The sequence below is a fragment of the Rhizophagus irregularis genome, chromosome 18 (assembly GCF_026210795.1).
Source record: "Rhizophagus irregularis chromosome 18, complete sequence".
Lineage (NCBI taxonomy): Eukaryota > Fungi > Glomeromycota > Glomeromycetes > Glomerales > Glomeraceae > Rhizophagus > Rhizophagus irregularis.
This window is the reverse complement of record NC_089446.1, coordinates 1,270,001-1,283,364: the sequence shown is the minus strand read 5'-3', so window position 1 is coordinate 1,283,364 and position 13,364 is coordinate 1,270,001. Positions and strand designations below refer to the sequence as shown.

General features: G+C 25.7%; 4 protein-coding genes across 4 annotated transcripts; 2 read left to right on the top strand and 2 right to left on the bottom strand.

Annotated features, from left to right (window-relative positions):
- Positions 1 to 209: 209 nt before the first annotated feature.
- Positions 210 to 1,185, bottom strand: OCT59_009922 (uncharacterized protein; the record flags this gene model as incomplete). Its single annotated transcript, XM_025327497.1, has 2 exons — positions 210 to 351; positions 440 to 1,185. 2 exons carry the CDS (start codon positions 1,183 to 1,185, stop codon positions 210 to 212), a joined length of 888 nt encoding a protein of 295 aa, XP_025171047.1.
- Positions 1,186 to 3,892: 2,707 nt separating this feature from the next.
- OCT59_009921 (uncharacterized protein) lies at positions 3,893 to 6,575 on the top strand. Its single transcript, XM_025320590.2, has one exon. The coding sequence runs from the start codon at positions 4,083 to 4,085 to the stop codon at positions 6,237 to 6,239; it is 2,157 nt and encodes a 718-aa protein (XP_025171050.2). The 5' UTR covers positions 3,893 to 4,082; the 3' UTR covers positions 6,240 to 6,575.
- Positions 6,540 to 9,244, bottom strand: OCT59_009920 (uncharacterized protein). The gene is made up of 9 exons (XM_025320591.2): positions 9,128 to 9,244; positions 8,937 to 8,956; positions 8,485 to 8,853; positions 8,301 to 8,409; positions 8,161 to 8,220; positions 7,801 to 8,100; positions 7,428 to 7,727; positions 7,290 to 7,349; positions 6,540 to 7,194 (listed from the first exon to the last, which is right to left on the bottom strand). The coding sequence occupies exons 1-9, from the start codon at positions 9,174 to 9,176 to the stop codon at positions 6,812 to 6,814; spliced, it is 1,650 nt and encodes a 549-aa protein (XP_025171051.1). The 5' UTR covers positions 9,177 to 9,244; the 3' UTR covers positions 6,540 to 6,811.
- A 417-nt stretch (positions 9,245 to 9,661) lies between these two features.
- OCT59_009919 (uncharacterized protein) lies at positions 9,662 to 11,211 on the top strand. Its single transcript, XM_025311508.2, has one exon. The coding sequence runs from the start codon at positions 9,923 to 9,925 to the stop codon at positions 10,883 to 10,885; it is 963 nt and encodes a 320-aa protein (XP_025171052.2). The 5' UTR covers positions 9,662 to 9,922; the 3' UTR covers positions 10,886 to 11,211.
- Positions 11,212 to 13,364: the final 2,153 nt, after the last annotated feature.

Below are 13,364 nucleotides of genomic sequence, written 5' to 3'. Positions count from 1 at the left end.
GAATTTTTTGAATGTAAGAACATTTTTAATAACTAAACTTGGAAAATTTTAAAATTACTTTATTAATTTGTTTTTTTATAAATGGAATTTTTAAACTAAACATATTACATGATATATGAACAATATTTATAACAACTTATTTATGATACTATAAATTTATACTGTATATATTCATGAGAAATCTCCATCAAGTTACATATTAAAAAGTTTTAAATATTAATTTTATATTGTAACAAATATTCATAATGAGGTTTATTTTCGGCTATTATATCATAAACATATTGAGGATATTCGATTTCTTCTTTTTCCTCTTTTTTTGTTTCATTAAATCCTGTATGTTTTATCGCATTCCTATTAATTTAGATATATATATTAATATCGTAATTATATATAAAAAATAATAAACAAAATTAAAAAAAAAAAACATATAGATACATACTTGTGCCATATTTTATACAAATCAGGTAAATAATGAATATCTGGAAGGGTTACATCCCAAAATCTTAATTCTTCTTCAGCTTTCCATTCAAGCATTTCGATTTTAAATTCAACTCCAACCATTTCACAATATTTTCTCAAAATTTTTTCAGGTTCTTGAACCAAATCATCAGAATCTACTAAAGCGATTTCTTCACCAGTTACATTTTTAATTAAATCATAAAAATCTCTCAATTCTTTAAGTCCAATAAGTTCAGCAGAAAAAAATTCAAATCTTTTAGAATTAGGTGCATTAACTTCATCCCAAGCTTTATTACTTGCATTTGCAGCTTTATAATAAGATTTTACTGATTGTTCAGGATTACGAAATAAAAATGTATGTTTGAATTTTGAAAGTACTTCTTTAGATTGAAGTGGATTTCCTTTTGATTCATTAAAATAAACTCTTGCAAAATCTTTTACAAATACTCTTAATGGTTTTGTTTGATCTCCATTATAATAATGTGGTTTAATTATTTCATTAAGTGTTGGTGTAAAATGATGAGGAAAAGTAATTGGATCGGTAGGTTTAGGTGGTTGAATTTTATTTAGAATTTTTTCATTTTTTGTATAATGTGCAACTCTTATTGGGACTAAAGGTTCATGAACAACATAAAATTCTTGATTAAGTTGAAGAAATGGTCGTTCAAAAACCGTGGAACGTGATCTCGGATGAGCCCAAAGAATAATTGGTCTTTGATCAGTCATTTTTTTTTTTTTATAAAAAAAGAAAAAGTAAAATATTTTTTCAACCTTTTAATATCGAAATAGATATTATATAGAGAAATGTGTGATACAAAATGACCTTGCTCACCGGTCGAAAAATAATTTATTCTATACACATCATATACATATCAGTACCCGTATTAATGCAGAAAATCCTAGTATACTATAATTCTGTATTAATACGGGTACTGATATGTATATGATGAGTATAAGATAAATCATTTTTTTGCCGAATATATACATATTTATATATATATATATATCTAAATTTGAAAAAGAAAATTATAATAATGGATTTGCAACCCCACTACCCCACTAGTATCGTCCTTTTGTATATAGTAAAAATGAAACGCGGGGTAGTAACAAAAAATGTCATGTGATTTTTGCGTGACAGAGACACTTAGGATCGTCTGATCTTCATTGTTATAATTCCCTTATTTAGGTTTCGTCCGAAACACTAGGATATGATGAGTTACTGTAAATCAGCCATATGAATTTCATTTTATATAAATTTGACAAATTGAAACAAATTGAAAAATGATTTTTTGTAAAAAATTTAGGGTTCCTTTTTTTTAAAAAAAAATATTTTTGCAACTAACGCTTTATTATTCTCAAATTTAAAATAAACACACCACAGACCAAGACTTTGAAATTATCCACCCAAAGTTACATATTGAAAAAGTTAAAAATTATGGAAATAATTATATTCAATCAAGTTAAAATATTAATTTTATATTGTAATTAGAATCCAGTTGAATTGTGATTTGAACTTTTGTCACTGCGAAATTTTATTAATCTCAAGCACCAAAATTTATCAAATTTTTTAGTTATGCACTTCATTACTGTCTTTTATTACATTTGAAAAAGATTTTGTATACTAAACATAGATAATTATAAAATATTTTTTTTTAAAATTGAATAAATTCTTATTATTAATAAAATTTAATATTTGCATATAATACATTTATGTACAGTATGTACTGTACTAAATTTAAATAGTTGTAGTAATTAAGAAAATGTAGAGAATGTTTAATTATTGTATTATAAGGTTTGAAATAAATTACTGTTTTGCCGCAGTGTGACGTCAGTATTCCAAAGTTTGAGCCAACAAGCCTTGACTCATCATCATTGGATGTTTGGTTGAGCATTTTTCAAAAAAAAAAAAAAGCCTATTCATTGGTCGGGTGCTTTTAAATCTTCATACAGTGCCGGTACAATGCTTCGGATATAATTAAATAACGTAAAAAGCGAGAAAATTTTTTTGTAAATTGTAAAAATCTCATATCATTGGCTCTGAATGCACATTCACTTATAGTATCGTATCCATCGACTGGTACCCATATGTGCAGTACACGTATAAAATTCGGTGATATCTATTATATAGTATGTAGTATAGTATGTAGGTACACAACAATTACAACAATTACTTTTAATACTTTAATACATATTTACCATCATTACTAGTTCAAAAAAAGAAAAAAAAACGATTTGATGACGAGATTTTGAAGTACGATAATAAGGATAACCACACATTTCCCTGATAATCCTATATAACGAATATTATATTAACAAATAAGGTATGTTTTCCATTTTAAATGTAATTTACGGTACTTAGTATCAATAAAATTTTTTTATTAGGGTTCTGGATATTCACATAATTTATTATTAAATTAATAACCGTGAAAATTGAGTAACTCATCTGATTGAATGATTATTCATTTATCGTGGCAACAAATGTACTTATAGCAACAACAATACGAAACATTTATTAATTGCAGTTTGTAATCAAAGTTTAATAATCAATATTTATTTATAACAATAACTGACAATGTAATCATTTTTGGATTCTTATTCAATAAAATAAATATTACATAAATTTTATTAATAAAAATTTTATGAAAATGATGTAAATTGATTTCCGTTTTATATACATAACAAGTATTATGGCGCAAGAAGCCAAGAATCAAAAAAAAAAATCTATGATCTATGTATGATACACTTGAAACAAAAAATAAAATAATAAAACTTTATATATTGTATACTCGTCAAAAAAGAAAAATTCTTTCGTGAAGAAAAAAAAAGAGAAAAAATGGACCTAAAAAAAATTCATCCAATAACCTTTTTTTTTAATAATATCAAATTTATAATAATAAATAATTCTTTCATAGAAATTTTTTTTTAAAAAAAAACTTATTGTTTGTTTCATTACATATTTATTAGGCAATCAAACATTTCACTAACTTTAAATTGAATAGTTCATGTAAATATTACCGTAACACTTTAAATTAGTATTAACCAAAAAATTCACATACTAAATAATTTAGTACTAATGTGGCGCAGTACTTGCAGTATTAAAAAAACAATATCGTTCTTTTTTTAAGCATAAATTTTTAAAGAAATTTTCAATAATCAAATACTTTAAAATTATTAAAAAATTGTAATACTAATTCATGACTTATTTTACTATTTAATGATGGTCAATCAGAATGAATTAACCTTAATAATATTATGATGACATTTTTTTATAACCAAAAATATTTAATACCGATAATTCGGTACCAGGCTGAAAATTTTTTTTCTTTATAGTTACGAAAATTCTTACGTTTGTGTGATACATTTTTTTTGCAAAAAAGGGAAAAGAAATTTCCATTAATTATTTATATATATGTAACAATTTGTATCTTTTTCAAAGCAAAAATTACGAAAATTGCGCAAATTATCGTCGCATATTACGAAAAAATTTTCAGAATCAACAAATATAAAAAAAGCTCCTTATTTGTACATTCATTCTATTTTGAAGCTTTATATTCTTCGTTTTAACTTTGGAGCCGCTTTGGATTTTTTTTATTTCCATTGTTTTCATTTTATTTTTAAAAAAAATGAAATTTATAAAATTGAATCCTTTTAACGTTAGTAAAAAGAAAGCAATTGAAATTGAAAATGAATCATTAAAAAATGAAATCAAAAGTCTTAATCGTTCATTTAATGATTGTAAAAATGAACTCCTTACTTTTAAGGAAGGATTTGAAAATGGTAAGATAACTGTTAATAAACTACAAAATGATAAACAAGATGATGAAAAGAAATATATGGAATTAAAACAAAAGTATGACAGCTTTGACCAAAAATATAAAGATCAAAATGATAATTTTGAAGAGTTAATACGACAACGTGACGAACAAATTGTTGCCCTAAAACAAAAATGTGATGATTTTGAAGAATTAAAACAAAAACATGAAAAATATAAAGAACAAATCGGTGACCTTGAAAATTTAAAACAAAAATCGGAACAACAATTAAAGGAAAAAACTTCTCAAATTAAATCATTGAAACAAAAGAATAATGAATTAGAAGAAGCAGCATCAAAATATCAGTCAGCATCTGAGGAATTAAAACGAAAGTATGATGATCAAAATGACAGCTTTGATCAAAAATATAAAGATCAAAATGATAAATTTGAAGAGTTAATACGACAACGTGACGAACAAATTGTTGCCCTAAAACAAAAATGTGATGATTTTGAAGAATTAAAACAAAAACATGAAAAATATAAAGAACAAATCGGTGACCTTGAAAATTTAAAACAAAAATCGGAACAACAATTAAAGGAAAAAACTTCTCAAATTAAATCATTGAAACAAAAGAATAAAGAATTAGAAGAAGCAGCATCAACATATCAGTCAGCATCTGAGGAATTAAAACGAAAGTATGATGATCAAAGTGACAGCTTTGATCAAAAATATAAAGATCAAAATGATAAATTTGAAGAATCAAAACGAAAATGTGACGTTGCTCTAAAACAAAAATGTAATGATTTTGAAGAATTAAACCAAAAATATAAAGAACAAATCGGTGACCTTGAAGATTTAAAAAAACAAAAAGAATATTTTGATTCACAATATAAAAAATCGGAACAACAATTAAAGGAAAAAACAACTCAAATTAAATCATTGAAACAAAAGAATAAAGAATTAGAAGAAGAAGCATCAAAATATCAGTCAGCTCTTGGAATTGCAACAAGTTTTGATTTTAATATCGATGATCAAAATAATAATGTTAAACTCAATCAAGATATTTTATCATTACAAGATACTTTGGAAATTTATGTTACAAATTTGAAACCTAAAATAGATGTTAATATAAATGAAGTAAATGAGCTTTTACTTACTTATGAATGTCAGTCAAAGATTTCTGAAAAAGATCCAAACAAACCACTTATTAAAGCTGTGTTACAACGCCGTGTACTTGAAGAAATACTTGCACAAGCGGATTTCTATTTCAAGGAATTCAAGGATTCAAATAAAGATCATCATCTTGAATCTAACATAGTCTCCAAAACTGTGGTATTAAATAATTTAATGGAAAAACTTTATAATAGTCGTCTAGGTGATGATGAAATAACTCGTATTACACCAATAAGAATACGTCAACAAGTTTATACTGCACTTGGCACTCGAGGATTTAATGATATCAGAAAAACCGATGGTGAAATTCTTAAACACGATTCTATTGATATTATCTCAAATAAAATCAATAAGGTGATAAATAAATATCGTATTATTAATGATATTGATAAGAGAAGATATGTAAATGCCCTGGCAAAAGATTTAGTTCTAAATGTTGTTAGAATATTTTATTTCCGCTTACCCATTCAAGAACCAATGGCTCAGTATCATTGGTTTAATAATAATGAAAGAATCAATAAATCTTACATGAAAGGCTGTTGGGATGAGGATGAAATTGAAGATATGGTCGTTGAAGTTTGTTCATTCCCTATGATTTATAAACCAGAAGATGATGGTGATAAAATTTGTACTCCAGCGAAGGTTTTTCCAATTCATATTATTAAAGAACAAAGTATAGGAGAAAAATTGATGAGTATGGTTAAATACATTTACTCATCAAATGACGACTCAAATGCAACAAAATTCGATGAGTCGGATGAATATGATTCCGACCAAACTAATGTAACCGAACCTGACGAATCAAGTTATCATTTTCACGACAAAATCAATGATCAGGTTATAGTTTATTAAAAAAAAAAGGCACTATAGCCTATAGGACAATCGAATATGTGTACAGTATATATATAATATAATATACTGTATATTTCATTTCTTATCATTAAATAAAATTTTTTATTATTTTTTTTTTACTCTTTGTACATACTAAAATTTATGTAATAAATTGACACATTTTTTGTGTGGTCAATACAGCTTAGACTTTAGACTCCTCGACCGGAATAAAAGGGGTAGTTGTAATGTACGACATTTAAATTTATCGTGTGGTTAAACCTCAGACAATTGCACAAAATTTTTGCCATTTTAATAAAAATATTTATTATATACAAGTTTGGGTTTATTATTATTATTATTCAATACAAGTCTTCCGTTTCATGATATACTCTTATCCTTGTTTCAATTTGTGACTGTACAAAAAAAAATCATTTATATCCTTTTCTAAGTTATTATTTCATAAGCACTTATGAGCCCGATGATGATGCCCGTTTTATTTGTCCATTCCAACTTTATACGTAAATTTTGACAAATCGTTCATTAATTATGTCAAAATTATCATATAATATCAAAAAATGCTATCAAAATCTAACCTAAATATCTAATTCAAATGTATTGTCATATCTATCACCAGTTTCTAAATTAAAAGCATGAGCCTCAATCTCAATTTCTCCAAAAGACATGATAAATAATATAGGTCTTACACTTAATGTTATAGGGATATTAATAGACCAATTACCAAGTAATTTTACTCCAGGAGAATCACAAAATTTTGCATTCTCATTTTCAGTAGTATATATATCGAACCCAACTTCACTTTGGAATATATGACCTGGAGTAAATACTGTTTGTATTCCTGCATCAACTGGGAATATTTCTCCTTTAACCGCTAATTTTGAAAATTCGATAACAATACCACCCGGAAGTATTCGATTTACTGGATCATCACTTTTCCATCCACGAGCAACATCAGTTCCTAGTATGATTTAAAAAAAAATTTTAAATTTACAATTCAATTAGTCTTATAATTAAATCGATTTACAATTCAGTTAACTTATTAATATAAATTACCGTATGTCCATTTCAATACACGAGTGGCAACAACTTCTTGTCTCAATCCATATTGAACAGCTAATTAAATAAAAATTTGTTAATAATAATAATAATAGTGAACAAATAGTGTCAAATAGTGATAATAATTTTATTTACCTCCTTTTACAATTGCTACCATTGGATTTGTAGGAACACGGATATTCTTTATTTTTTGACCATATTCTTTTCTAACTCTTGCTTGTAAATATTTGGATTCACTAAAACCTCCAACGAGAAACAAAGCCTTACAATTTTTATTCGCATTTAGTTGTGTACGAATTAAACATAAAATTTTTGCTACAATTGGATCAAACATTCTTTTTACATCTTCGAATTTCAATTCGATAACCCATTCTACTTCTTCCATTTGATCAAGTTCAGTACCTTTAACATATTGTTTAATAACTGGACAATATTCTTAAGAAAAATAAAATAACTTAATAAATTATTAATTCTAAAATTGAAAAACAAGTTATATTTAATAAGTTACCATCTAAATCCAAATCAAAAGGTTTAAAATCATCTCTTTCTCCATTGAATGGGAATTTAACACGTCTACAAAATTCTTGTAACATATATTGTAATTGACTATAATGCTTGTCTTTCACGAGATTAATCGCTGACGAACCAACTTTTTCGCCAAGAAATTTAAGAAATTCTTCTTCAATATAAATTCCACCACAATAATCGCCTTTCCTTTCGGTAATTTCACCAATTTTTTCACCTCTCATAAGTTTTCGAGTTGTCAAATCAACAGTACCACCGCCACAATCGACAACAATGTACGATGCTAAAAAAAAATGTGTATGTATATAAATAAATTTTGATGAATTTTATTTTATAAACTTACAGTCAACACCAATTCTAAGTTCTTTTAGAATCTTCATGCAATGAATCGCAGCAGCTTCAGCTAATTGGATATTTAATAATAAAAATAAGTCATTCACGTGACAATGTATAAAAAAAATAAATGAAGATTTTTGTACTTACGTTCAGTGGTAAATTTTAAGTTTTCACTCTTCTTTTTATCAATAATTTCAGCTTTGAGCAAACATTCACGCATAGTATCAATAGCTTGAATATCAAATTCAGCTGGAATCTATATAAAGAAATTTTTTTTTCCATTTGTATTAGATCTTCTAAAAATAAAAAAAAAAGAAAATCACAAATTTACCGTCATGATGATCAAAACTTGTTTAAAGAAGTCAATATTTTGATAACTCTTTTTAATAGCATCTTTCATAATTTTACCCATTTCTCTAAGATAATCAGTTATAGCAGTTTCATGATGTAAACCTTTTGGTAAAGGAGGTTTATTTTCCATATTACTAAGATGTAATTTAAATTTTTCCGCAGGTTTTATATCAGAAGATTTAATATCCTTATTCGGTTTTACTGCTAACGCGGAATATCCCCAAGATGTTAAATTTAATGATTCATCATATTTTACGGCCGTTGGAATTTTATAGTAACCACTAAAATTTGGCCATTTATTATGTACGATGATATTCCCTGGATTCGATTTATGAGCATAAGCGAAACCCTATATATTAATTAAGTAAATATTTAGTACGTAATCAAGTAACGTATACGTAATTTATATATTTTTATAGACTGATATCTTACCGAAAATGTAGTCCCAAAATCTTAAAACAAGTAAAATTAAGTAAAATGAAAAATTAAGTGGAATATTAAAAAAAAAGTTATTACTTTTTCAGTAAGTTATTACTTTTTAATAAGTTATTATTACTTTAGAAAAAATAATACTTTTTTTAAAAAGGCAATACTTTTAATAAAGTATTACATTTTTTACGTACCTATAGCGGCCACTACACGAATAGCGTTGTTGTTATTTGAGTTTGACATTTTATGATATAATCAAAAAGAAGAAAAGAAACTGACGAAAAAAAATTAAGAGAAATTTTTTTTTTTTTGCAAGTTATGAGAAAAAAATCTTTTGACGGTTGGTAATTGAATTAGTAATCCAAAGTTAAATAATTATATACAAAAAAAAATCATGTAAAAATGGGCTGAGTGATGCAAATAAAAAGGAGGTTCTTTCGCATGATCCAGTGATAATTCCCGATAAAACCAAGCGATCAGTGTAAAGATGCCTTTTAAATGGAATAATATGATTAAATAGTTAGCCATATTCCCTAAAATAGATATATAGTTCTCTTAATTCTAACCATGAATAAAAAAAAAAAAACAATTGAAAATAATTTTCTTATAAAAGGAGTAAAAGGAGGAGGAGGAACTATTGAAAAATCAGCAACACGATTATCTTACTATATTTATATTTTATCGTAATTGTTTCCCGTTAAGGCATTTTATTATTTGTGTAAAACTTATATACCCCATAACGTTTTAGGGTATTGTGTAAGCTTTTTGTTTCCTAACTTTTAACTTTGTAACAAGTAACAAGCACCAATAAGTTTCGTTTAAATATAAAAGGAGTTTTATTGTCATTTATTCAATTTTTATATAAATAATTTGAAATAATTAGTTTAATTATTAAGACTTTTACATTTCATTTTATTAGTTATTTTCCGTTTTGTTATTAATATTTTAAAGTGACTTTTTTTTTTAAAAAAAAAAATAATAGGTAATAAATGGCTAACGTGACAATTATTAGTAACAATTATATTAAATCTTCAAATGAAACTACACAACCACAAATGGAGAATAATATTGATATATTTCTTGAAGATGATAACATCAACATTCAACAAGAAAAGGAACTTTTTGAATTACAATGTAATGAATTAGAACAACAATTAAAGGAAATAAAATCTCAAATTCAATCATTGAAACAAAAGAATAAAGATTTAGAAAAGAAAGTTGGAATTGCAACGAATTTCAATTCAAATGATGACAATATCATATTTAATAATGATATTATAGAATTACATGATACTTTGGAGAATTATGTTACAAATTTGAAACCTAAAATAGATGTTAATATAAATGAAGTAAAAAAACTTTTAATTAAATATGGATGTCAATCAAAGATTTCTTATAAAGATCAAAACAAACCACTCATCAAAGCTGTATTACAACGCCACGTACTTGAAGAAATACTTGCTCAAGCGGATTTCTATTTTTCACGTTCAAATAATATTAATAATATTGTAGTTTATCAAAATATGATAATGACATCATCCGATGATGATAACTTTATTCATATTATCTCAAAAAAGATCAATAGGATGATGAATAAATATCGTAAAATTAATGATATTAAAAGGAAAAAATATGTAAATTCATTAGCGAAAGATTTGGTTCTAAATGTTATTAGAATCTTTTATTTTAATTTACTTATTCAAGAACCAGTAATTCATTATCATTGGTTTAATAATAATGAAAAAATAAATAAATCTTACATGAAAGGTAGTTGGGATGAGGATGAAATTGAAAATTTGGTTGTTGAAATTTGTTCTTTTCCACTAATTTTGAAACCAATTTATCCAAATGGTTTTAAAGTTTGTACTCCAGCGAAGGTTTTTCCATTTCATATTATGAAGCAAAATTTAGCAGAGAATCTAGGAACGTCTGTAGGTCAAAATATATCATAATTGATATATTAACCAATGGAAAAAATGGTAAAAATGCTTATATAAATTGCATAGTTTAATAAAATCTTGGTAATTTCATTTCGAAATTAATGGTACAACCTGTGAATAGTCCTATTAATTAATTATAAACTTATATCACGTGATGGTTGCATAAGCATTGTTCAAATTTAGTGATGTTGCGAGTGAAATTATTTTATTTTAGAGGCAGAAGAATTGATTTCATTTTATTGGAGATATAATTTCATAGATACTGTCTATATATATATATATATTATATTATTTCCCGTTTTCTAATAAAGTAAGATATCACATTTTGGCTTAGTTTCTTTCTCCTTTCTCCCCTCTTTAATATCGATGAATTTTATCAATTTTTTTTTTTAAGAAAAATATTTCTTCTTCGACATGATTGTAAATTATTTCTTAAAAAAAAATTTTTCTTACCTTTTTTTTGTCGAAAATAATTAAAATAAATTTTTACTACGTTAGTATTTAGTAACGTTCCTTTAAAAAATTAAACAATAATAAAGTTTCGTAACGAAAATCATTACGAAACTTACCCTCCCTTAGCATCCCAGCCCAGTATCAAAAAAAGCCGATATATATAAGCATTTTTCATGGTATGTTTAACCTGATAAACCTGATCTTTTACCTGGTTAGACGTGACACATAATATGAACATATAGATAGATGATAACTTTGATAACTGATAATCGATTTTGATCTTATGATCAATGATGGTTAGGTTATGTGCTACCACGTGAATTTTTAACAAAAAACTTTTTGCAATAGTTGGAATGTACCTTCTTCCCTAAAAAGTGGTTTTTCATAGAATGCTAGAAAAAAATCAAAAGTAATTAAAAGCAATGTTTAATTTATTAAACAAGGTTTGTTTTGATTCAAATTCATTGTTGTATTTTTTTTTCTGAATTGTTTTATAAAAAAAAAAATAATATAAAAAATTAATTAGATACGATTCTTAAAGGTTAAAAAATGTGTTTTGTGCCATGAAGTGATTTTTAAGTATTATACAATATGATGCCAAAAAGAAAGAGCAATTAAAAGTATATCTGATATAGCGAGTAAGTAATTGTATTTTTTTTTTTAAAAAAAATGTAAACTTGATAAGAATCAAAATGATTTTTTTAGAGAATCGTTTAATATTCAATACTATTTTTTTTTCCGAGATCGTTAGAATAATGGGGATATTATTTAGTATTAAATAATATAAATAATCTAGAATATTTCATAATTTTCACATATTTATACTAACACCATGAAATTATTCAAAATCAAAAATAATTTACAGGAGATTTCGGTGAGAAATTCTTACAGTTGACGTCGAAAGGATTTAGGGATTGGAATCGATTAATCGAAAATCGACAAAACATAGTAAAATCGATTCTCGAGAATCGATTCTCAGCAATTTTTTACATGTAAGTTAACCTGACTCCAAAGTAATTTTTCATGCCGGCTCAAGTGCTGATTATTTTTGCTGAAATTAGAAACTGATTCAAAGTCAGGTTGGTCGTCTATAAGAAAAATCTTGAAAAGATTCGATTTTCGATTCCAATCCCTAGAAAGGATTAGAAGAGACTGAGAGAGAAGAAGGAACATCAAGCAAGTCGTTCTTATAATATGAGAATGTGAGTTTTTATTTCTAGCATTTATATAGGTAGTCTAAAGTTACCGGAGATATTGGATATATCAAAGCATTCTTCGAAAGAACGCAGAAATGAATTTGAATATTACAGTATTTGGCTTGCGTGAGAAAGATGCGATACTATAGCAAATTTATATAATTGTAATTGATTTCTAACTAATTTAGAAATTTCAATTTTATTTATAAAACTAGGTTTAATCATGCAGTAATTATAACAAACGATTCAATTTCTTATTTTGCAAATTTTTTATACTGTTGGGAAGTTTGTCCAAAACTTGTCCAAAACTTTATTTAATCCTAAAAATCTGTCCCAAACCCAACACTGTGACTGAAAGTTGAATTATATTATAGACTGAAATAAAGATAATCCTCAAGATGATGCCTCCTGAATTTACATTGAAATACGATGAAAAATTCACGAGTGAGTCGAACGCAGATATCCTATGACAAACTCATACCACGAATAATCGCTTCGATGAAGCCACGATTCAGTCCCTCATATAAACAAATAAATGATTGGTTGGATGCCCTGCACAAGCATCGCATATGAAAGTTCAAGGCTTGATATTACAGTGATTGAATCTATCACAGAGTACGTACGTATATATTCTGCCTTCAATATAAAAATATTCAATAGTATCTATTATTTTTTTGTTATTAATGATATTTTTTTATTTACTTTATCGATTATATTATTTGATATTATAGGTGGTTATAGCGATAGTGATTCTTTTTTTAAATAGAAAGGTTTATAAAATTCCTTTAATTTTAATGATATTTTTTGAAAATCATTTTTTGTTCATTCAAATTTTCTGAATA